Genomic DNA, 25,269 nt, shown 5'->3' on the forward strand with positions numbered 1-25,269 from the left:
GCTTGCAGTGAGCCGAAATCGCGCCACTGCACTCCAGCCTGGGCGACAGAGCGAGACTCCGTCTCAAAAAAAATAATAATAAATAAATAAAAATAAAAAATAAAAAAAAAAGCCCGCACTAACTAGGAAAGAAAATACGCAACCGGCCATCTGTGAGATCACCCACCTCCCTCACCAGGAAAGTAGCTCCAAACCGCCAATCAGCGGCGACGCTGGACGTAGACGTCCTACGCTGTGATATTAAAGCAAGATGGCCGCCCCCTGCAGATTTTCTTCTGTTGCGTAAGTTTTTTTGGCCGTCACTCGTGTCAGCTTCAAAGTCAGATAGATTTTCTCCCAGCATGTTCTACTTCCGAGGCTGTGGCCGTTGGGTCGCGGCTTCCTTCACCAAGCTACAATTTCCGTTGGCACGGTTGAGCAGTGACAGCACGGCGCCCCGGACTCCGCACTTCGACGTGATAGTCATTGGTGGAGGACATGCCGGGACTGAGGCAGCCACCGCCGCCGCTAGGTGCGGCTCTCGGACTCTGCTCCTCACTCACCGCGTGGACACGATCGGTGAGGAGCGCGGGTGCTGTGGAACTTGGCGTAGGACGCAGGCTGCTTCCTTCCCGCCTCCCCCGGTCTGAAGCGGGGGACCTCTTCCCTCCCTCAAAGCTAGTGAGAATCCTACCTTCTGTGGTTTTAGCCTCGATCAGTGTCTCGCAAGGATCAGGCGGGCCAGGCCAGAACTCTATATTAGTCTATTCTGCGAACCATAGATTATGCTGCTGCTGACAGTCGTCCGTTGTGGGAGGTTGGGGTTCGGGGTCCGTGCCTTGGGAAAGGGAGAAACTTCAAGAATACTCGCTGGTAACTTCTTAGTTCATTGCTGCGTTTACCTTCTACTATGTTACTCCAGATAAAGGGTGAATTAACATTATTAACAATGGTTTATGGCCAGGTGCAGTGGCTCACTTCTTTAATCCCGGCACTTTGGGATGCCCAGGCAGGTGGATCACCTGAGGTCAGGAGTTTGAGACCAGCTTGGCCAACACGGCGAAACCCCGTCTCTACTAAAAATACAAAAATTAGCCGGGCATGGTGGCGGGCGCCTATAATCCCAGCTATTCGGGAGGCTGAGGCAGGAGAATCGCTTGAATCCGGGGGCAGAGGTTGTAGTGAGCCGAGATTGCGCCACTTCACTCCAGCCTGGGCAAAAGAGCAAAACTCCGTCTCAAAATAATGATAATATTAATAAAATTTTAAAAAATCGTTTATCAAACGGTTCTTGTGTTTTTATTTAAAAAAAGATTTTTTTAGAGACAAGGTCTCGCTATGTTGCCCAGGCTGGAGTGCAGTGATTACTCATAGGCACGATCGTTGCACATTACAGGCTCCGCTTTCTGGACTCAAGAACTTTTCTTGCCTCTGCCTAACCAGTAGCTGGGATTTCAGGTGCGCAGTACTCTGCCCAGCCTGATCTTTGTGTTTCTGTCAAGATTTTGTGATGCCCTTTGGAAGAACCATGCTACCTTTTTTTTTTTTTTTAGACGGAGTCTTGCACTGTCACCCAGGCTCAAGTGCAGTGGCACCATCTCGGCTCACTGCAAGCTCCGCCTCCCGGGTTAATGCCATTCTCCTGCCTCAGCCTGCCGAGTAGCTGGGACTACAGGCACCCACCACCACGCCCGGCTAATTTTTTTTTTCTTTGTATTTTTAGTAGAGACGGGGTTTCACCATGTTAGCCAGGATGGTCTCGATCTCCTGACCTTGTGATCCGCCCGCCTCGGCCTCCCAAAGTGCTGGGATTACAGACATGAGCCACCGCGCCCAGCGCCATGCTACCTTTTGCATCCTGTATTCCTTCTGGGTTGTCGTCCCTGGATTTTGTGCTTAGTACTGGACAGTACTTTTTTTGCTCTAATGAGTAATGGTTGGATGGCCATTCTGTAGCATCATGACAGATACTAGCTAAAACATCAACTTGTAAATTATATATGCCTCTGTCTTTCCTCCTTCCTTTTGCTTAGGAGCGAGCAGTAATTAGAATATTTACTTGTTTTGTAAAAGTTGTGAATAAATCACGTATTTATTCCTGAAATTCTTCCTTAAAATGACCATTCAGCTCATAACTGTGAAGAAATATATACTATTAACTGCGGTTTTGTGGGTGGGGGAGAGGAGGCTATATGATTTCCTAAAAGATTATACTTTTCTCATCATACGTTCAAGTGGGTTTTTTTTTTCTTTTCTTTTCTTTTTTTCATTTTTGAGACAGAGTTTTGCTGTTGTTGACCAGGCTAGAATGCAGTGGCGCGATCTTGGCTCACTGCAACCTCCACCTCCCGGGTTCAAGCGATTTCCTGCCTCAGCCTCCCAAGTAGCTGGGATTAGAGGAGCCCACCACCACGCCCAGCTAATTTTTTGTATTTTTAGTAGAGATGGGGTTTCATCATGTTGGCCAGGCTGGTCTCAAACTCCTGACTTCAGGTGATCCACCCGTGTCAGCCTCCCAAAGTGCTGGGATTACAGGCGTGAGCCACCATGCCTGGCCTGTTGTTTATATTTTTAAAAAATAAAGACCTAGTGCTTGCTTTAGCAACAACATAAACTAAAGTTGGAATGATGTAGGGATTAGCATAGCCCCTGCACAAGGATGATGCACAAATTTGTGAAGTGTTCCATATTTTTAAAAAATAATAATAAAGACCTAGGCCAGGGGTGATTACTCACGCTTGTAATCCCAGCATTTGGGGAGCCCAGGAGTCTTCTATTTCAAAGGAAGAAGGAGGAAAATAATCTACCACAGCTGTCATTCCTGTTTTTACAGTAGAGAGACTAAGGTATGTTAGGTAACTTGCCATGATCACAGAGCTCATAAGTGGTAGGTCTAGAAATTGAGCCAGATATCTCTTTCACACACACTCCTCATAATGACACTTCATGCTCATAATCACAGTGCTATCCAGTCTCCCTGTGGAGACCATTAAAACTTTTGGTGGTCTTGGCTGGGCACGGTGGCTCATGCCTGTAATCCCAGCAGTTTGGGAGGCCAAGGCGGGCAGATCACCTGATGTCGGGAGTTCGAGACCAGCCTGACCAACATGGAGAAACCCTGTCTCTATTAAAAATACAAAATTAGCCAGGTGTGGTGGCGTATGCCTGTAATCCCAGCTACTCGGGAGGCTGAGGCAGGAGAATCACTTGAACTCGGGAGGTGGAGGTTGCAGTGAGCTAAGATCGTGCCATTGCACTCCAGCCTGGGCAACAAGAGCGAAACTCTGTCTCAAAAAAAAAAAAAAAGAACAACTTTTGGAGGTCTTGATTCTTGATGTGGTGGCAGTGGATATGTGGATATTGACACAACCTGCCCATCCCTCCACCTCCCATAAAAACTTTTGAGGTAACCACATGGGTTTAGACCTCCAGGTAAGACTGGGTAAATGTAAGGGAAAGGTATAAAATATTGTCTTCACTCGAAAGAAATTTGTAATTTAATTATATTTAATTCTGCAAAATAAGTGCAAAAAGAAAATATTAGATGGCATTTATGGAAGACGTAATTGGTTGTAACTGAACCAGTGCCAAGGGGCTTGTTTTTTCTTTTTTCTTTTTTCTTGTTTTTTTTTCTTTGAGACGGAGTCTCACTGTTGTCACCCAGGCTGGAGTGTGATGGTGCCATCTCGGCTCACTGCAACCTCAGCCTCCCAGGTTCAAGCAATTCTTTTGCCTCAGCCTCCCAAGTAGCTGGGATTACAGGTGCAAACTGCCACACCTGGCTATTTTTTTGTATTTTAGTAGAGACGGGGTTTCACCGTGTCGCCCAGGGTGGTCTCAAACTCCTGAGCTCCAGCAATCCACCCTCCTTGGCCTCCCAAAGTGCTAGGATTACAGGCGTGAGCCACCACACCCGGCCCTGTTTTTTATTTATTTATCTATTTTTGTCCTTATTTATGTTGAAGGACTAGGGACTTCTTACAAGTGTGCTTTATTTGGTAGATTCCTCTGGTGCTGTATCAAAAAAGAACAAATAAATTTAAAAACCAAGTATACTTGATTTAGAAAGGTTTCATGGGGTAAGAATTACATATTTGAAAGGAAAAGGCAACCTAGTGAAACAGTAAAAATATGCATCAAGGAAGAGATTCAAAAGAAAATTCAGGCCGGGCACAGTGGCTCACGGCTGTAATCCCAGCACTTTGGGAGGCCGAGGTGGGCAGATCACCTGAGGTCAGGAGTTTGAGACCAGTCTGGTCAACATAGTGAAACCCATCTCTACCAAAAATACAAAAATTAGCCGAGCGTGGTGCCGGACACCTGTAATCCCAGCCACTCGGGATGCTGAGGCAGGAGAATCACTTGAACCCAGGAGGCAGAGGTTGCAGTGAGCCGAGATTGTACCACTGCACTCCAGCCTGGGTGACAGAGTGAGACTCCGTCTTAAAAAAAACAAAAGGAAGTTCAGGAAGTGGTTTGTCATCCATGTTGCCCTGGACACTTTTGCATCCCATTGGGTCTTTGGGATTTTCTTTGTAGTATATCTTTCACGTTTTCTATTTTTTATCAGATGATTATAGTCACCTGTATAAATATTTCCTTATTAAGTAGTCACTATGTGCAAGGTGCTCGTATATTTATTTTGTTTATGTCTATTCTCTTTAGGTCAGATGTCATGTAATCCTTCCTTTGGTGGCATCGGAAAGGGACATTTAATGAGGGAAGTAGATGCGTTGGATGGCCTGTGTTCTCGCATCTGTGACCAGTCTGGTGTACATTATAAAGTATTAAACCGGCGTAAGGGACCAGCTGTGTGGGGTCTGAGAGCTCAGATTGATAGGAAACTCTATAAACAGAACATGCAGGTAAGAATAGGGCATGAGCACAGGAAAGATTACAGTGATTGTTTAATTACCATGTTTCAACTGGCATTTTCTTTTGACAGAAAGAAATCTTAAATACACCACTGCTTACTGTTCAGGAGGGAGCTGTAGAAGATCTTATTCTTACAGAACCAGAGCCTGAACACACTGGGAAATGCCGTGTCAGTGGGGTTGTTTTGGGTATGTATTGGTTATAGATGGTGTATGATAACAGCATATCAAATTCCATGTGAGAAATTTATTTTAGAGCAAAGTGTGGAGATATGTTGCTTATTCAAGGAACTTGTTGCATTTTCTCTACCTGGATGAGGAAAACTATATAAATAAATACGTTTCTCTTTTCATCTTGGCATTTATGATGCTCAGTCAAATTCTAGGCTCATCAGTACCATGTTCCATCTTAGTGTAGAACTTTATAATCTGCATATTTATGTCTCCCTGTCTCCCCATCTTTCTATTGTAATTTCTGTTTTTTCTGGTTCGGACTTTAATTTTTTTAAAAATTCATATTTTAACAGCTTATATATATGTTTATGTAAAAGAGTTATGTATGTTTTTTATCAAAATAACTCATGCATATAATTTTTTCTTAAAATTTTAAAAGAGTCTGGGCATGGTGGCTCATGCCTGTAATCCTAGCACTTTAGGAGGCCGAGGTAGGTGGATTGCTTGAGCACCAGAGTTTGAGACCAGCCTCGGCAAGATGGCAAAACCTCATGTCTACAAAAAAATACAAAAATTAGCCGGTGTGGTAGCAGGTGCCTGTAGTCTCAGCTACTCAAGTAGCTGAAGTGGGAGGATTGCTTGAGCCCAGGAGGTTGAGACTTCAGTGAGCTGTGATTATGCCACTGCACTCCAGCCTGGGCAACAGAGTGAGACCCTGTGTCAAAAAAAAAAAAATAAATAAGTTTGGGTGTAGTCGCTCACACCTGCAATCCCAACACTTTGGGAGGCCAAGGCAGGCAGATCGCCTGAGGTTGGGAGTTCAAGACCAGCCTGAACAACATGGAGAAACACATCTCTACTAAAAATACAAAATTAGCCAGGTGTGGTGGCGCATGCTTGAAATCCCAGCTACTCAGGAGGCTGAGGCCAGAGAATCACTTGAACCTAGGAGGCGGAGGTTGCGGTGAGCCGAGATCACACCATTGCTCTCCAGCCTGGGCAACAAGAGCGAAACTCTGTCTCTAAATGAATAAATAAATAAATAAATAAGAAAGAAATTTAGAAATTTATGTGGGAAAACAACCATCTTCCTTCCCTGGAGACAGACACTTCAACTTTTTTAGTTGTCACTTATTGTATATACTTCCATATTTCTAAATAGCAGGCTTATGTTTTTACTTCCTAATTTACAGTTCTAGACATTACCTATTAACTTTTTTTTTTTTTTTTTTGAAACGGAGTCTTACTCTGTGTCAGGCTGGAATGCAGTGGTGTGATATCGGCTCACTGCAACCTCCATCTCCTGGGTTCAAGTGATTCTCCTGCCTCAGCCTCCTGAGTAGCTGGGACTACAGGCACGTACCACCATGCCCAGCTAATTTTTGTATCTTTAGTAGAGATGGGGTTTCACCACGTTGGCCGGGATGGTCTCGTTCTCCTGACCTTGTGATCCACCCGCCTTGCCCTCTCAGAGTGCTGGGATTACAGCTGTGAGCCACCGCACCCAGCCATCTGTTAACATTTTTTGAGACAGAGTCTGGCTCTGTTGCCTAGGCTGGAGTGCAGTGGTAACATCTCGGCTCACTGCAACGTTCCCCTCCCAGGTTCAAGCAATTCTCCTGCCTCAGCCTCCCAAGTAGCTGGGATTACAGGCGACTGCCACCATGCCCGGCTAATTTTTTGTATTTTTAGTAGAGACAGGGTTTCACCATGTTGGTCAGGCTGGTCTTGAACTCCTGACCTCAAGGGATACACCTGCCTCAGCGTCTGAAAATGCTGGGATTACAGGCGTGAGCACTGTGCCCAGCCTATTAACTTATTATTATGGTAATTCTCTTTAATGTCCAATTTTCCTTCCCTCTCTCCTTCTGATATAATTATACCATAATTTTTGGTTGATAGTATTTACATTATTGACTAAGTATTGTTTACTGCATGGAAGTGTATTATGTTTGTCCCTTTCATATACTTGGTTTTGCCTTGAGTTAATAATCGCTTTATTTTATTTATTTATTTATTTTGAGACAGAGTCTCGCTCTGTCACCCAGGCTGGAGTGCAGTGGTACGATCTTGGCTCACTGCAACCTCCATCTCCCAGGTTCAAGCAATTCTCCTGCCTCAGCCTCCCGAGTAGCTGGGATTACAGACACCAGCAACCACGCCCAGCTAATTTTTGTGTTTTTAGTGGAGACAGGGTTTTACCATGTTGGCCAGGCTGGTCTCGAACTCCTGACCTCAAGTGATCCACCTACCTCCACCTCCCAAAGTGCTGGTGTTACAGGCGTGAGCCACCACACCTGGCCTTCTCCAGAGTTTTTAGTTGTGTTTATGTGTTTGGGCTGCTCTCTTTCATGTACACAACTTCCTTTAAGTATCTAGCAAACTTTGGTTTTCTGTTTACTTCTTTGCGTTTTTGGTTTTGGAGACAGGGTCTTACTCTGTCACCCAGGTTGGAGTGCAGTGGCACTATGATCGCTCACTGTAGCCTCCACCTCCCAGAGGTGATCCTCCCACCTCAACCTCCCAAGTAGCTGGGACTATAGGTGTACACCACCACACCCAGCTTATTTTCAATTTTTTTGGAGACGTGGGATCTCCCTATGTTGCCTCCCTGTGTTGCCTAGACTGGTCTTGAACTCCTAGGCTCAAGTGATCCTCCCACCTCAACCACCCAAAGTGTTGGGATTACAGGCATGAGCTGCCATGCCCAGCCTGTTACATTTTTAAATGAGGCACTAGGTCGGGCATGGTGGCTCACGCCTGTAATCCCAGCACTTTGGGAGGCTGAGGCGGGCAGATCACCTGAGGTCAGGAGTTCGAGACTAGCCTGGCCAACGTGGTGAACCTGTCTCTACTAAAAATACAAAAATTAGCTGGGCGTGGTGGCATGCACCTGTAATCCCAGCTACTCAGGAGGCTGAGGCAAGAGAATCGCTTGAACCCAGGAGGCGGAGGTTGCAGTGAGCCGAGATCGTGCCACTGCACTCCAGCCTGGGCGACAAGAGTGAGACTCCATATCTAAATAAATAAATAAGGCACTAAAACACTGACTGGAAGATTTGTGTGTGCACAGTTAATTTTATTGCCTGGCTGATTCTGGTGGTGATTAAGACTTGAACTGCCGGACGTGGTGGCTCACACCTGTAATCCCAGCACTTTAGGAGGCCGAGGTGGGTGGATCACCTGAGGCTGGGAATTCGAGACCAGCCTGACCAACACGGAGAAACCCCGTCTCTACTAAAAATACAAAATTACCCAGGTGTGGTGGCACATGCCTGTAATCCCAGCCACTTGGGAGGCTGAGGCAGGAGAACCACTTGAACCCTGGAGGTGCGGGTTGTGGTAAGCCATGATAGTGCCACTGCACTCCAGCCTGGTAACGAGCGAAACTCCATCTCAAAAAAAAAAGAAAAGATTTGAACCAGTCTTTTGGTTTGGTGAATTCTCAAATATCAATGTCTGTTAGTTCTCAGAAGAATCAATTTTCCACCTAAGAGAATAATATGGCTGCCCACTAGCGTTCTGGGAACAAAATGGTAAGAGAGGCTGTGCCAGGGAGTGTCATCTTTTATTTTATTTTATTTTATTTATTTATTTATTTATTTTTATTTTATTTATTTATTTATTTTTGAGACAGAGTCTCACTGTGTAGCCCAGGCTGGAGTGCAATGGCGCGATCTCGGCTTACTGCAACCTCTGCCCACCAGGTTCAAGCGATTCTCCTGCCTCAGCCTCTCGAGTAGCTGGGACTACAGGCGCGTGCCACCATGCCTGGCTAATTTTTTGTATTTTTAGTAGAGATGGGGTTTCACCGTGTTAGCCAGTATGGTCTCAATCTCCTGACCTTGTGGTCCGCCCACCTCGGCCTCCTGTGGTGGGATTACAGGCTGGGATTACAGTGCTGGGATTACCGGCATGAGCCACCACGCGTGGCCCAGGAGTGTCATCTTTTAAAATACATATCTTAATTCCCATTTTCATTTTTATTATAGATTTATTAATTTTCTTGATTGGGAAATACATACTTAGGGCCAACAACTTAAAGGCTACAAAAAGCATATAGAGTGAAAAGATAGTCTGTCTTAGCTGGGCATTATGGGCATTATGTGATTATGGCTCACACCTGTAATCCCAGCACTTTGGGAGGCTGAGGCAGGTGGATCACCTGAGGTCAGGAGTTTGAGACCAGTCTGGCCAACATGGCGAAACTCATCTCTACTAAAAATACAAAAATTAGCCAGGCATGATGGCTCACGCCTGTAGTCCCAGCTACTCAGGAGGCTGAGGCAGGAGAATCACTTGAACCTGGGAGATGGAGGTTGCAGTGAGCCGAGATCTTGCTACTGCACTTCAGCCTGGGTGAGAGAGCAAGAGTCTGTCTCAATAGAAAAAAAAAAAGATAGTCTGTCTCCTTCACTTTGTCCCCTCAACCAGCCAGTTTTCTTTCTCAGGAGCATTTGCTTTGTTAATCTGTTGTGTGGTCTTTCTACCTAGGCATATGTACATGTCTTCATGCATATGTATACATATTTTTTGTTGTTTTCACAAAATTGTAGCATATTATACACACTGTTCCTCTGTACTTTTTTTTTTTTTTTTTAAAAACTTAATCTGTGTTTGCTTTGCTTTTGGAGGCCATGCTTTTTTTTTTTTAAGTTTGTGGGTTTGTTCCGATGGTTACCTTAAAAGCTATGATTTTATATATAATATAATATGCTCACTGACTTCCCTCAAGTAACAATTACTAAATTAGTTTTACTTTCATTTGCTTTTCTCCCCCGACTTACTTTATTTTCCAGATTTAATGGTTATATTGTTTTTATTGGTATTTACCTTTATACCCTTAAATTGTTTATTTTTTTTATTTTTGAGACAAGTTCTCACCCTATTGCTTAGGCTGGAGTGCAGTGGCATGATCACAGCTCACTGTAGCCTCGACCACCTGGACCCAAGTGATCTTCCTGCCTCAGCCTCCTGTGTAGCTGGGACCACAGGCATGTGTCCCCACCCCTGGCTAATTTGTTATTTTTTTTTTTGTAGAGATGGGGGTCTCACTATGTTGCCAGGACTGGTCTTGAACCCTGGGGCTCCAGTGATCTTCCTGCCCCAGTCTCTCAAAGTGTTCGTATTATAGTCATGAGCCACTGAGCCTGGCCGATTTAATTTAATATCTTTAAATGCTGTTTTCTGATCCTGTCCATATTTTATAGGCCCAACAATAACAATTTTTTTGTGGTAAAATATACAAACCATAAAATGTACCATTTTAACCCTTTTTAAGTGTACAATTCAGTGCTATTAAGGACGTTGACAGTGTTGTGCACCCATCACCACCAACGGTCTCTTGAACTTTTTCATCATCCCAAATTAAAATTCTGTACCCATTAAACAAAAAGTCCCCATTACCTGAAGAATAAACCTCCATTTTACTGTAAGGTAGAGCTATCTGAGGACAGAACCTTAATGTGTAAATTTCAGCTGTTTCTTTCATTTTCTGGCCCAAGTTTCATTTCTACATTCCTCCTCAGTTCTTATTCTCAGTTCTCTAATTTCTGAGCCTTTGCAGGGCAAATTAGTTCATTCTTATTGATATATCTTCTCTTCAGTTATTAATACTTAAGTTATAGCTATCTCCCCTCTGCTAGATGAGTTACCATTCTTCCAACCACTTTCTGTCTTTCAAAAATATATTGAAATTTCTCATCTTCTGACTGGTTGTTTTTCATTACTTGTCCTTTTGGTTTTATACCTTTTTTATTCCCCTATTTAATTTTCTTTGAGTTTTAGAAGGGAGAAGAAATGTGAGGTTGTATGCCATATTTATCCTGAAGTCTAAAATTAATTAATTTTTTAAATTAATTGAGACTAACTTTTTAGTGTTGATATGATTTTAGGTACATGTGAATTGGTGATAACACATTGTATTCTCCCTCCTAGATTGCTTAGATTGAGATTGATAACATATTAGCCTTCTTACTCATTTAAAATTCTTTGGGGTAGGGGAAATGGGAAGATATTGCTCAAAGGTTACACATTTTCAGCTGTAAGTTGAATAAGTTCTAGCAATCTAGTGAGCAGTATGGTAACTGTAGTTAATAATAATGTATGATATACTTGAAATTTGCTAAGAGAGTAGATTGTAAGTGTTCTCACCACACAAACAAAACGTGTAACTATGTGAGGTGATGGTTATATTAATTAGCTTGATTATGGGTATTATCACAGAAGGTATACTTGTATCAAAACACCATGTTGCATACTCTATAAATATGTACAGTTTTTTATATGTCTGTTATATGTCGATAAGGCTTGAAAAAACAAAAATATTAAAAAAGATTCTCAAGTTTCTAAAGACTGATAGTTTTTCTGTGGTTGTAATGTAAAATAGTCACATTCCATTTTGATCCATGGTAACAATTTAAAAAATGACTTTAGGCTGGGCACGGTGGCTCACGCCTGTAAGTAATCCCAGCGCTTTGGGAGGCAGAGGTGGGTGGATCACCTGAGGTCGGGAATTCAAGACCAGCCTGACCAACATGGAGAAACCCCATCTCTACTAAAAATATAAAACTAGCTGAGCGTGGTGGCGCATGCCTGTAATCTCAGCTACTCGGGAGGCTGAGGCAGAATTGCTTGAACCTGGGGGGCGGAGGTTGCAGTGAGCGGAGATTGCACCACTGCCCTCCAGCCTGGCGATAGAGTCAGACTTCATCTCAGATAAATACATAGATAGATAGATAGATAGATAGATAGATAGATAGATAGATAAGATAGATAGATAATGACTTTATTCTTTTTTCTTGTTATTTAGTGGATGGAAGCACAGTATATGCAGAGAGTGTGATTCTGACTACTGGGACATTTCTGAGAGGCATAATTGTAATCGGATTGGAGACGCATCCAGCAGGACGTTTAGGGGATCAGCCTTCTATAGGATTGGCTCAGACACTGGAGAAGTTAGGGTTTGTGGTGGGAAGGTTGAAGACTGGGACTCCACCCCGAATTGCCAAAGAGTCCATTAATTTCAGTATTCTAAACAAGCATACACCGGACAATCCATCCATACCATTCAGCTTTACCAATGAGACAGTATGGATTAAGGTAAGATACTTTATGAAAACCTGGCTTACAGCTGGTATTGGCTATTTACAGCAGGAAGTATTGTAACTTTTTTTTTTTTTTTTTGGCAGCAGTTCACTTTATAGCACTATTGCTTATAGTGCAAAGAAGTGATTTTTTTTTTTTTTTTTTTTTTGAGATAAGGTCTCACCTTGTCACCCAGGCTGGAGTGCAGTGGTACAATTATGGGTCACTACAGCCTTGACTTCCTGGGCTCAAGCGATCCTCCCACCTCAACCCCCTTGAGTAGCTGAGACCATAGGCATGAGCCATTGTGCCTGGCTTTTTAAAATTTTTTTGAGAAATGGGGTTTCACTGTGTTGCCCAGGCTGGTCTCAAACTCCTGGGCTCAAAGGATCCACCCGCTCTTGGCCTCCCAAAGTGCTGGGATTGCAGGTGTAAACCACCGAACCCAGCCAAAGAAGTAATCCTTTTTTTTTTTGAGGTGGAGACCTGGTCTGTCATCCAGACTGGAGAGCAGTGGCACGATCTCAGCTCACTGCAACCTCTGCCTCCTGGGTTCAAGCAGTTCTTCTGCCTCAGCCTCCCTAGTATACAGGCGCGCGCCACCACACCCGGCTAATTTTTATATTTTTAATAGAGACAGGGTTTCACCATATTGGCCAGGCTGGTCTCGAACTCCTGACCTCATGATCCACCCACTTTAGCCTGTCAAAGGACTGGGATTATAGGCGTCAGCCACTGCACTCAGCCTAAAGAAGTAATCTCTAAAAGGGATTAGCTAACTTGGCTAATTGGGTATTTCCCCATAAATCGTAAATTTCTTTTTTTTTTTTTTTTTTTTTTTTTTTTTGAGACAGTCTCACTCTGTCGCCCTGCTGGAGTGCAATGGCGAAATCTTGGCGCACTGCAACTTCCGCATCCTGAGTTCAAGCGATTCTCCCACCTCAGCCTCCCTAGTAGCTGGGATTTCAAGCACCCGCCATCATGCCTGGCTAATTTTTATAGTTTTGTAGAGACGGGGTTTCACCATGTTGGCCAGGCTGGTTTTGAACTCCTGACCTCAGGTGATCCGCCTGCCTCAACCTTCCAAAGTGCTGGTGCTGGGATTACAGGTGTGAGCCACTGCACCCGACTTTTTTTTTTTTTTTTTTTCTTTTTTTGAGACGGAGTTTCGCCATTGTTGCCCTGGCTGGAGTGCAATGGCGCAATCTCAGCTTACTGCAGCCTCCGCCTCCCGGGTTCAAGCAATTCTCCTGCCTTAGCCTCCTGAGTAGCTGGGATTACAGGCTCCTGCCACCACACTGGCTAGTTTTTGTATTTTTAATAGAGATGGTGTTTCGCCATGTTGGCCAGGCTGGTCTCAAACTCCTTACCTTAGGTGATCCACCCTTCTCAGCCTCCCAAAGTGCTAGCATTACAGGCATGAGCCACCGTGCCTGGCAAATCTTAAATTTCATTACTTTTATAACCTTACATATTTTGTAAATTAAGCTTTTATTTAAAAAAATTTTTTTCATTTATTATTATTTTTAATAGAGACAGGGTCTTGCCATATTGCCCAGGCTGGTCTCGTACTCCTGAGCTCAAGCCATCCGCCCACCTCAGCCTCTCAAAGTGCTGAAATTACAGGCATGAGCCACCGTGCCTGGTCAAATGGGCGTTTTTTGTTTTGTTTTGTTTTGCTTTTTGAGATGGAGATTCAGTCTTGTTGCCCAGCCCGTGGTGCAATGGCACGATCTCAGCTCACTGCAGCCTCCGCCCCCTGGGTTCAAGCAATTCTCCTGCCTCGGCCTCCCTAGTAGTTGGGATTACAGGTGCCCACCGCCATGCCCAGCTAATTTGTTTTTGTATTTTTAGTAGAGACAGGGTTTCACCATGTTGATCAGGCTGGTCTTGAACTCTCTTTTTTTTTTTTTTTGAGATGGCATTTCACTCTTGTTGCCCAGGCTGGAGTACAACAGCGCGATCTCAGCTCACTGCAACGTCCACCTCCCGGGTTCAAGCAATTCTCCCGCCTCAGCCTCTTGAGTAGCTGGGATTACAGGCATGTGCCACCACACCCAGCTAATTTTGTATTTTTAGTAAATGGGGTTTCTCAATGTTGGTCAGGCTAGTCACGAACTCCCAACCTCAGGTGATCCTCCCGCCTCGGCCTCCCAAAGTGTGAGCCACCACACCCAACTGAGCCACCGCACCCAACTGGTCTCAAACTCTTGACCTCAGGTGATCCACCTTCAGCCTCCCAAAATGCTGGGATTACAGGCGTGAGCCACCATGCCGGGCCTAAATTAAGCTTTTGAAACAATATCAGGTGGTGCTGCTGGAAAGGCAGCTGCCCCCTTGCCCATCACACAGTGCATTTTTGTGGAGAACCTGACACTGAACCATTCTTAGACGACCTGCTTCTGGGGTGGGGTTTCAGACATAGCAGAGCAACTACCTCGCTGCGATCTGTTGAAAGTTAACCCTCGGCTGGGCGCGGTGGCTCATGCCTGTAATCCCAACAGTTTGGGAGGCCGAGGCGGGTGGATCACTTGAGGTCAGGAGTTCAAGACCAGTCTGGCCAACATGGTGAAACTCCATCCCTACTAAAAAAAAAAAATTAGCCAGGCATGGTGGCTCATGCCTGTAATCCCAGCTACTCGGGAGGCTGAGGCAGGAAAATTGCTCGAACCTGGGAGGCGGAGGTTGCAGTTAGCTGTGATTGTGCCACTGCACTCCAGCCTCCAGCCTGGGCAACAGAGCAAGACTCCATCTCAAAAAAAAAGAAGAAAAAGAAAGTTAACCCTCAACACATATAAATGATTTTATTTTAAAAAGACAGAGAAAAACAAAAAGTAAGCAACATCGAGAAAAAGTTGTAAGACTTTTCTCGATGTAAGAGTTTTTTTACAACAAACTCCTATAAACCATTGAAAGTCAGTCACTGTTAATATTTTACCATATTTATCTCTATAGATATATCAATTTATGTCCATATTTACTGTGTAATATGGTAATATACACATTTATTCTTATTCTTTTTTTTCTGGAATATTTGGGAGTAAATTGCAGAGATGATGAGCTCTTACCTTAAGCCTATATCTCAACTAAGCACAGAGGCATCCTTTTATATAACCCTTATGCAATGATGAAATTCAGAGTACGATGCAGGGACAGTAAAATTTAAATTTTTTTTTTTTTTTTTTTTTGAGACGGAGTTTCACACTATCCCCCAGGCTGGAGTACAGTGGTGCAATCTCGGCTTACTGCAATCTCACCTTCTGGGTTCAATCAGTTCTCATGCCTCAGCCTCCTCAGTAGCCGGGATTACAGGCACCCGCCAACACGCCTGACTAATTTTTGTATTTTTAGTAGACACAGGGTTTCACCATGTTGGGCAGGCTGGTTTTGAACTCCTGTTCTCAAATGATCTGCCCGCCTTGGCCTCCCAAAGTGTTAGGATTACAGGCATGAGCCACTGCGCCTGACTAAAAAATTTTTTTAAAGACAGAAAAGAGTCCGGGCGCAGTGGCTCATGCCTGTAATCCTAGCACTTTGGGAGGCCGAGGCAGGTGGATCACTTGAGGTCAGGAGTTCAAGACCAGCCTGGCCAATATGGTTAAACCCCACCTCTACTAAAAATACAAAAATTAGCTGGGCGTGGTGGCATGTGCCTGTAATCCCAGCTACTCAGGAGGCTGAGGCATGAGAATCGCTTGAACCAGGGATGGGGAGGTTGCAGTGAGCCGAGATTGTGCCACTGCACTCCAGCCTGGGCAACAGCAAGACTATGTCTCAAAAAAAAAAAAAAAAAAAAAATCAGAGAATTTAACGCTGATACAGTGCTATTATCTAACATAAAGTCCATAGTCACATTTTGCTAATTGGTAAATATTGTCCAAAGCAGCTTTTTTTTTTTTTTTTTTTTGAGATAGGATCTCACTGTGTTGCCCAGGCTGGAGTGCAGTGGTGTAGTCTCGGCTCACTGTAACCTCCGTCTCCCAGGCTCAGATGATCCTTCTACCTCAGCCTCCCAAGTAGCTGCGACCACAGGTGCTCGCCACCAAGCCTGGCTACTTTTTGTATTTTTTGTAGCGATGAGTTTTTGCAGTGTCACCCAGGCTGGTCTCAAACTCATGGACCGAAGGGATCTGCCTGCCTTGGGCCCCCAAAGTGCTGGGATTACAAGTATGAGCCACCAAGCCTAGCCCAAAACAACCTTTTTATTCCCAATCAAGGGTCATGCATTGTGTTTAATTGTCATTTCTCTTTAAAGTATTTTATCTGGAACAGTTTGTCAATCTTTAATGATGCCAACATTTTTGAAGTGTAGAGGCCACTTTTACCTATCTTTTGAGTTTTAAAAAAATGTGGCTTGGCATGCTGGCTCACGCCTGTAATCCCAGCACTTTGGGAGGCCGAGGCAGGTGGATCACAAGGTCAAAAGATTGAGACCATCCTGGCCAACATGGTGAAACCCCGTCTCTACTAAAAATACAAAAATTAGCTGGGTATGGTGGCATGCCCCTGTAGTCCCAGCTACTTGGGAGGCTGAGGCAGAATTGCTTGAACCCGGGAGGCAGAGGTTGCAGTGAGCAGAGATGATGCCACTGCACTCCAGCCTGGTGACAGAGCAAGACTCTGTCTCAAAAAAAAAAAGTATATTGTGTGTGTTTAAGATTGAGGATGAAGAATTGGCCAGGCACAGTGACTCTCACGTGTAATACCAGCACTTTGGGAGGCCAAGGTAGGAGGATCACTTAAGCCTAGCAGTTCAAGACCAGCCTGGGCAACATAATGAGACCCTGTCTGTACAAAAAAAAAAGAATTGATGGTCCTAGTTTCTGGTGAGTGTTATCCTGATGTATGGCTTCAAATATTCTGTTACTTTGAGCAAGATACTTTTATATATTTGCTTTGGTAGTATGCAAATTATGATAACCCTTCTTTTTTGAGACAGAGTCTTGCCTAGGCTGGAGTGCAATGGTAATGGCGCAAGCTTGGCTCACTGCAACCTCCACCCCCTGGGTTCAAGCAATTCTCCTGCCTCAGCCTCCCAAGTAGCTGGGATTACAGGCACCTGCCACCATGCCTGGCTAATTTTTTGTATTTTTTTAGTAGAGACGGAGTTTTACCATGTTGACCAGGCTGTTCTCAAACTCCTGACCTCAGGTGATCCAACCTGCCTTGGCCTCCCAAAGTGCTGGGATTACAGGCGTGAGCCACGGCGCCCAGCCCAAACAAAGCAAGGAGTCCCTGGGTGGGCACAAAAACACTTTTTTTTTCCTTTTTTTTTTTTTTTGAGACGGAATCTCGCCCTGTTGTCCAGGCTGGAGTGCAATGGTGCAATCTCAGCTCACTGCAACCTCTGCCTCCCAGGTTCAAGCGATTCTCTTGCCTCAGCCTTCCGAGTAGCTGGGATTACAGGCACCCGCCACCATGCCCAGCTAATTTTTGTATTTTTAGTAGAGACAGGATTTCACCATGTTGGCCAGGCTGGTCTCAAACTTCTGACCTCGTGCTCCACCCGCCTTGGCCTCCCAAAGTGTTGGTATTACAGGTGTGAGCCACTTGCGCTTGGCAATAACTTTTTTAAAAAAGTAACCATGGCCAGGCACGGTGGCTCACACCTGTAATCCCAGCACTTTGGGAGGCTGAGGCAGGTGGATCGCCTGAGGTCAAGAGTTCGAGACCAGCCTGGCCAACATAGTGAAACCCCGTCTCTACTGAAAATACAAAAATTAGTGGGGTGTAGTGGCGTGAACCTGTAATCCCAGCTACTCAGGAGGCTGAGGCAGGCAGAATCGCTTAAACCTGGGAGGTGGAGGTTGCAGTGAACTGAGATTGTACCATTGCACTCCAGCCTGGGTGACGGGGTGAGACTCCATCTCAAAAAAAAAAAAAAAGAAAGTAACCACAAGATTATTATTATACCCAGCAAAACAAAATTTCTGGGCTGGGCGCAGTGGCTCACAGTGGCTGTCAGCCCTTTGGGAGGCCAAGTTGGGAGGATCACTTGAGGCCAGGAGATTGAGACCAGCCTAGGTAACATAGTGAGACCCTGTCTGTACAAAAAATTTAAAAATTAGCTTGGCATGGTGGCTTTCACTTGTAGTCCCTGCTACTGCGGAGGCTGAGGTAGGGGGATTGCTTGAGTCCAGAAATTGAATGCTGCAATGAGCTATGATCAAGCCACTGCACTCCAGTCTAGGTGACAGAATGAGACCTTGTTTCTAAAAAAAAAAAAAAACACAACATAATTTCCTAACATCATCTTGCACTCAGTATTCAGTTTTCTCTATTTGCCTCAAAAATGTTTTTTACAGTTGTTTTATTTGAACCAGGAACCTTATTGATGATATGTTTTGTTGATGACTGTTGTGATACCTCAGTTCTGGTTTTCTTAGTTTAAAAGAGTTTAAACAGGAGACACACAGCAAAAGAAGTGCAGCATAGAGTAATTTATTGCAAAAGAAAAATAATATTTTAAAAGTTAGTTGCATAATAGACAGTACACCCTGAGAGTGAGAATTCAGGGTGGAGTGCTCATTAAGAATGAGAAAGCAAATACTGGCACTAAGGAGACTCCCTATATGGGAGTTTTACATACTTATTAATAGGAGGTAGAAAGAGTTGTTACTTGTAAGCATGTTCTAGGTGGTCTTCTGGGTGCACAAGTGTAGTAAGTAGCTGTACATGCTTGTTCATATATCACATGTCTCATTAGCATCTTAAACCTCCACCCACGGGTGTGTCTTTTACTATTAAAACGAGTAAAGGGTCAGTTTGAGGACAAGTAAAATCAAAGTGCACATGCTCTCTATAGGGCAAAGTCCCTACTGAAGATAGCATTGCTTGAATGAGCTCAATTACAATGTGAATACTGAGGTTTAGTATGCTAATTGTATGGTCACCATGGTTGCTGCCTCCTGAGAACGTGGTTACTTCTTTGACTACCTATCCTGCCTTAGCTTTATAACAGCCTCCCTCCTTTTTTTCTCTTTTAAGCATTACATATGGAAGAAATTGAGTCATTTGTTCTCTAAAATTTCCCTCATTCTTCATTTGTCTGATTGTACCCCTCTGATGACTTAATTATGTTCCTCTAAACTATTTCCTTTAAACTACTGGTTACGGCCGGGCATGGTGACTCATGCCTGTAATCCCAGCACTTGGGGAGGCAGAGGCAGGCGGATCACCTGAGGTCAGGAGTTTGAGACCAGCTTGGCCAACATGGTGAAACTCTGTCTCTACCAAAAATACAAAAATTAGCCGAACGTAGTGATGCATGCCTGTTATCCCAGCTACTTGGGAGGCTGAGGCAGGAGAATCGCTTGAACCCGGGACACGGAGGTTGGAGTGAGCTGAGATCGCGCTACTGCCCTCCAGCCTGGGCAACAGAGTGAGACTCTGTCTCAAAAAATAAAAACATTAAAAAAAAAATTAAACTGCTAGTTAGATTTAGAGGTTTGCTTAAATTTAACTTCATCTTTTGGGATGTTTATTTTTGGCAAGAATACTTCATAAGTAATACTAGGCATTATGCACAAGTTTAGTGTCTATTAAAGTCAGTACATATCATGTGGAATTTATTTGGATAAGAGAGAAACTAGTAGATAAGCAAATCAGTATTGCATCTGGTTACTGTTTTTTAGCCAGAAGATCAGCTGCCATGTTACTTGACTCACACCAACCCTAGAGTGGATGAGATTGTCCTTAAGAACCTTCACCTTAATAGTCATGTTAAAGAAACGACAAGAGGACCTCGGTAAGGACAAAATGTCAGTGCTCAGTTACTTTAAGGAATGATGTCAATCCTCTTTTGTTCATTTCAAGTTTATTTAAATGTTCTATTCTAGATACTGTCCCTCCATTGAATCAAAAGTTCTGCGTTTTCCAAACCGTCTACATCAGGTTTGGTTGGAACCTGAAGGAATGGATTCTGACCTTATCTACCCACAGGGGTTATCTATGACGCTACCAGCTGAGTTACAAGAGAAAATGATCACATGCATCAGAGGCTTGGAGAAAGCTAAAGTGATTCAGCCAGGTAAAGAGGATCACAAGTGCCCTTCAATATAAGATGAGCATTGTTTTCATGGTCAGTGAGGAAGCCTTAGCTACAGTCATTGTTGCTCAGAACCTCAGAAGATAAAGCCCAACACCTATACATTTTAAATAGTCTGTTTTTTGTTTGTTTGTTTTGAGACGGAGTTTTGCTCTTGTTGCCCAGGATGGAGTGCAATGGTGCGATCTCGGCTCACCACAACCTCCCCCTGCCAGGTTCGTGATTCTTCTGCCTCAGCCTCCTGAGTAGCTGGGATTACAGGCATGCATCACCATGCTCCGCTAATTTTGTATTTTTAGTAGAGACAGGGTTTCTCCATGTTGGTCAGGCTGGTCTCAAACTCCCGACCTCAGGTGATCCACCTGCCTTGGCCCCCCAAAGTGCTGAGATTACAGGTGTGAGCCACTGCTCCTGACCTAAATAGTCTGTTTTTAAAGGGTATTTAAGGGTAATGCTTGCATCTCTATCTTGAGCAAATCCAGCTCTGTATTTACTTATTTAATGTCTTTATTCTTTGGTCAGGTTACGGTGTTCAGTATGATTACTTAGATCCCCGTCAGATCACTCCTTCCCTGGAGACTCATTTGGTTCAACGACTCTTCTTTGCTGGACAGATCAATGGCACCACTGGTTATGAGGAAGCTGCAGCTCAAGTAAGAAGTTAAGATGTTAATGTAAACTGAAAGGGACTATTTAACTGGTATTTCTCCTTTTAATGTCTGTTGTGTTAACTATGTAGATCTTAGATACAATTCATACTAATAGAAGACAATTTCTGTTTCAGGGTGTTTGGAGATGGCTTTTGTAGATAATAGGATTTTTTTTTTTTTTTTTTTTTTTGAGACAGAGTCTTGCTCTCTTGCCAGGTGGGAGTGCAGTGATATGATCTCCCGGGTTCAAGCGATCCTCCTGCCTCAGCCCTCCCTAGTAGCTGGGACTGCAGGCATGCACCACAACACCCAGCTAATTTTTGCATTTTTAGTGGAGATATGGTTTCACTGTGTTGGCCAGGCTGGTCTCAAACTCCTGACCTCAGGTGATCCACCTGCCTTGGCTTCCCAAAGTGCTGGGATTACAGGTGTGAACCACCTTGCCCAGCCAATAATAGGATTATTAAAACACTATGGCTTTATTACTCTTTTCTGAGCTCCTGTGTGATATCATATTTTGATTAGATGTATTGCTTCTGAAGTTTAAAATTTATTTTAATATACTTCATTAGAAATTATTATATTATTATTCCTTGTAAGTCAGAAATTATTTTATTTTTATTTGCAAGTGGGAAAAGGCTGCAAATAGAGAAAAGGCTATTTGCACTCTGGGAGGCTGAGTAGAGAGAATTGCTTGAGCCAGGAGTTCGAGACCAGCCTGAGTAACGTAGTGAGACCCCCATCTCTACAAAAATATGTAAAAATTAGCCAGGTGTGATGGCATGTGCCTATAGTCCCAGCTACTTGGGAGGATGAGGTGGGAGGATTGCTTAAACTCAGGAAGTCGAGGCTGCAGTGAGCCAAGATTATGCCACTACACTCCAGCCTAGGTGACAGAGGAAGACCCTGTCTCTGGATAAAAAAAAGATTAGTCCCCGCAGAGTGCAGCTTATCAGGAAGATTAGATAGATATCTCTGAAAACAATGAATCATAGCCTTCTAAAGTGATATATTACCCATATTCTATTTCTGAATATGGATCACATTTTCTACCTCTATTGTATCCCTTAGGGGCAATACTTGCTTTCTTCCTGTCCCATGCCATTGTTTCCGGGTAGTGTTCTGAATGGGACAGCCATTTGTTTAGTTCATGATGGCCTTTTAAACATTTCAGTGCTCTTGCAGGGTGTGATAGCTGGAATCAACGCCAGTCTTCGGGTCAGTCGCAAGCCTCCCTTTGTGGTTAGCCGAACAGAAGGTTACATAGGAGTCTTGATTGATGACCTCACTACTCTGGGCACCAGTGAACCATACCGCATGTTTACCAGCCGAGTAGAGTTCCGTTTGTCACTGCGCCCTGATAATGCTGACAGCCGGCTCACACTGCGAGGTAACTCTTTCCTGAGTCCTGCAATCCAGCCAGGCATGGTGGCTCACACCTATAATCCAGGCAATTTGAGAGACCAAGGCAAGAGGATCACTTGAGGCCAGGAGTTTAGGACTAGCCTGGGCAACATAGTGAGACCCTGTCTCTACAAAAAAATTTGCTTTAAAAACCACACTTCTCATTATATTCTCTTTCTCCCTTCCCTAGGGTATAAAGACGCTGGCTGTGTGTCCCAGCAACGATATGAAAGAGCTTGTTGGATGAAGTCTTCTTTAGAAGAAGGCATTTCTGTGTTGAAATCTATTGAGTTTTCGAGCTCTAAATGGAAAAAATTAATCCCAGAGGCTTCTATAAGTACTAGTAGAAGTCTGCCTGTCAGGTATGCATTTTTAATATAGACCTTTCTCACTTTTTATAGAAAAATAAGATCATAAGATCATTTCATAGAGACATTACCTATGTGTTCCTACCTACACATTTCAAATGAATGTAGCTTGTTTTGGCTTCTTTTCAAAATCCTTTAGCTGTAACTCATCTGTTTTCTTTTTTTGAGATGGAGTCTCGCTCTTTCACCCAGGCCAGACTGCAGTGGCGCGATCTCAGTTCACTGCAAGCTCCGCCTCCTGGGTTCGCGCCATTCTCCTGCCTCAGCCCCCCTGAGTAGCTGGGACTACAGGCGCCTACCACCGCGCCCGGCTAATTTTTTGTAGTTTTTAGTAGAGACAGGGTTTCACCGTGTTAGCCAGGATGGTCTCGATCTCCTGACCTCGTGATCCACCCACCTCGGCCTCCCAAAGTGCTGGGATTACAGGCATGAGCCACTGCGCCCAGCCTAACTCATCTGTTTTCTAAGTATTAAAAAATATATGGCTGGATGCAGTGGCTCACACCTATAATCCCAGCATTTTGGGAGGCCGAGGCAGTCGGATCACTTGAGTTCAGGAGTTTGAGACCCGCCTGGCCAATGTGGCAAAATCCCATCTCTACTAAAAATACAAAAATTAGCCAGGCATGGTAGTGCACACCTGTAATCCCAGCTACTTGGGAGGTTGAGGCAGGAGAATCACTTGAACCTGGGAGGCAGAGGTTGCAGTGAGCCAAGATCACGCCTCTGCACTCCAGCCTGGGTGACAGAGTGAGACCCTGTCTCAAAGAAAAGAAAAAAATCACATATATATATTCTAAATTATTATTTTTATTTTTTATATGATTTCTCTGTGGCTCCCGTTGAGTTCTTTTGGCTTTCATAAGATTTAGAAGGCTCAAACCAAGAAAAGTAGTTATCTGCTTTCTTTTCTAGGCTTGGAGCAATGTGGAAATGATCTTATCTTGTCCGTGAGCTATAGCAAGGAAACTCCTTTGTTTTTAGTTTTTTTTTGAGACGGAGTTTCACTCTCGTTGCTCAGGCTGGAGTGCAATGATGCGATCTCGGCTCATCGCAACCTCCCAGCTTCTGGGTTCAAGTGATTCTCCTGCCTCAGCCTCCCAAGTAGCTGGGATTATAGGCATGTGCCACCATGCTCGGCTAATTTTGTATTTTTAGTAGAGATGGGGTTTCTCCACGTTGGTCAGGCTGATCACAAACTCCCAACCTCAGGTGATCCCCCTGCCTCGGCCTCCCAAAGTGCTGGGATTATAGGCGTCAGCCACCGCGTCCTGCGGTTGAAACTGCTTTGATAAATAAAGCAGAGTGTTACAAATTCTCTGGACTTACTTGAAGAGTCCCTTGCTACATCTTAGGGTTTTTTGTCCTTTTCTGTCCATCATTCTAGTTATATGGCCTCTGAGTTTAAAATACATTAATATAGAGCATTTTTGCTCCAGAGGTATATTCCTGAGGATCTTACATAATTCGAAATCTGTATATTTTACCCTTGATTTTTCCTATTTGAAAAAATTTAAACTAATTAGAATGAGAGAAGATCCCCAGAAGGCATAAATCTGCAATCATTGTAGCTTAGAAGTACATTATGCACATTATGGTGGCATTGATCATGGGGCTGTGTCTCCAGTATATTTTCCCCCTTTTTAAATCCCCATTTTCCTTATGATTTTTTTTTTCAACTTAAAGATATAACCATTTTAATGTTCTTCATTATCTCTAATCTTTTCAAGTGTTCCTTCCTTAATTGCAATCTGGCATATGTCCTTGTTTGGATTTTGTTTCATCAGGATGTTTTATCTTTTCTAACTTCTGTTCCTGAGTTTTCAGTGTCTTTTTTTTTTTTTTTTTTTTTGAGATGGGAGTCTCGCTGTGTCACCCAGGCTGGAGTGCAGTGGCACGATCTCGGCTCACTGCAACCTCTGCCTCCCAGGTTCATGAGATTCTCCTGCCTTAGCCTCCCAAGTAGTTGGGATTACAGGTGCCTGCCACCACACCTGGCTGATATTTTTTTTTTTTTTTTTTTGAGATGGAGTCTCACTCTGTCAGGAGCGCAGTGGCACGATCTTGGCTCACTGCAACCTCTGCCTCCCGGGTTCAAGCAATTCTCCTGCCTCAGCCACCTGAGTAGCTAGGATTACAGGCGTGCACCACCACACCCGGCTAATTTTTATATTTTTAGTAGAGACAGGGTTTCACCATGTTGGCCAGGCTGGTCTCGAACTCTTGACCTCAAGTGATCCACCTGCCTTGGCCTCTCAAAGTGCTGGGATTACAGGCATGAGCCACCATGCCTGGCCCAAGTTTTTATTTTCATGAGGGTTTCCCAAAGCACTAGCACCAGCAATGAAACAGATTTTTAATAATTGTAACAGCAGGTTTTGAAGAATTTGTGTAATCATCCTTCATATCAGGGGATCTCATTCGTAGAAATGACAGCCTTATTCACAAATAAGGATGGTGGATATCTTTGTCCATTCAGACTGCTATAACAAAACACCTTAGACTGGATAATTTATAAACAACAGTAATTTATTGCTGACAGTTTTGGAGACTGAAGTCCAAGATCAAGGCACCAGCAGATTAGGTGTCTGGTGAGGGCTTGCTGTTTGCTTCCAAGATGGTGCCTTCTTGCTGTGTTCTCACATAGCAAAAGTGCAAAAAGCTCCCCAACCCTCTTTTATAGGGGC

The 25,269-nt window shown here is 44.0% G+C and overlaps 1 protein-coding gene and 1 non-coding gene across 4 annotated transcripts in view; both read left to right on the plus strand.

The window, feature by feature from the left end:
* The first annotated feature begins 211 nt into the window (after positions 1-211).
* Positions 212-25,269, plus strand: part of MTO1 (mitochondrial tRNA translation optimization 1) — a 41,425-nt gene continuing 16,367 nt past the window's right edge. Inside the window, exons 1-10 of one of the 3 annotated variants that reach the window (XM_054492993.2) lie at positions 217-558; positions 4,645-4,844; positions 4,925-5,042; positions 11,839-12,128; positions 19,748-19,860; positions 19,952-20,142; positions 20,301-20,375; positions 20,683-20,813; positions 21,996-22,200; positions 22,405-22,576. In XM_054492993.2, coding sequence (XP_054348968.1) covers positions 342-558; positions 4,645-4,844; positions 4,925-5,042; positions 11,839-12,128; positions 19,748-19,860; positions 19,952-20,142; positions 20,301-20,375; positions 20,683-20,813; positions 21,996-22,200; positions 22,405-22,576 — 1,712 coding nt within the window. In that variant the 5' untranslated portion in view covers positions 217-341. Of the gene's footprint in view, positions 559-4,644; positions 4,845-4,924; positions 5,043-11,838; positions 12,129-19,747; positions 19,861-19,951; positions 20,143-20,300; positions 20,376-20,682; positions 20,814-21,995; positions 22,201-22,404; positions 22,577-25,269 lie in introns of all 3 variants that reach the window. The other 2 variants (XM_054492990.2, XM_054492988.2) reach the window with 2 other exon arrangements.
* On the plus strand, positions 2,571-2,673 carry LOC129039713 (U6 spliceosomal RNA). The gene has a single exon (XR_008503429.1). It is a non-coding gene; the product is annotated as a U6 spliceosomal RNA (small nuclear RNA).

Source organism: Pongo pygmaeus, chromosome 5, assembly GCF_028885625.2.
Source record: "Pongo pygmaeus isolate AG05252 chromosome 5, NHGRI_mPonPyg2-v2.0_pri, whole genome shotgun sequence".
NCBI classification, from domain to species: Eukaryota; Metazoa; Chordata; class Mammalia; order Primates; family Hominidae; genus Pongo; species Pongo pygmaeus.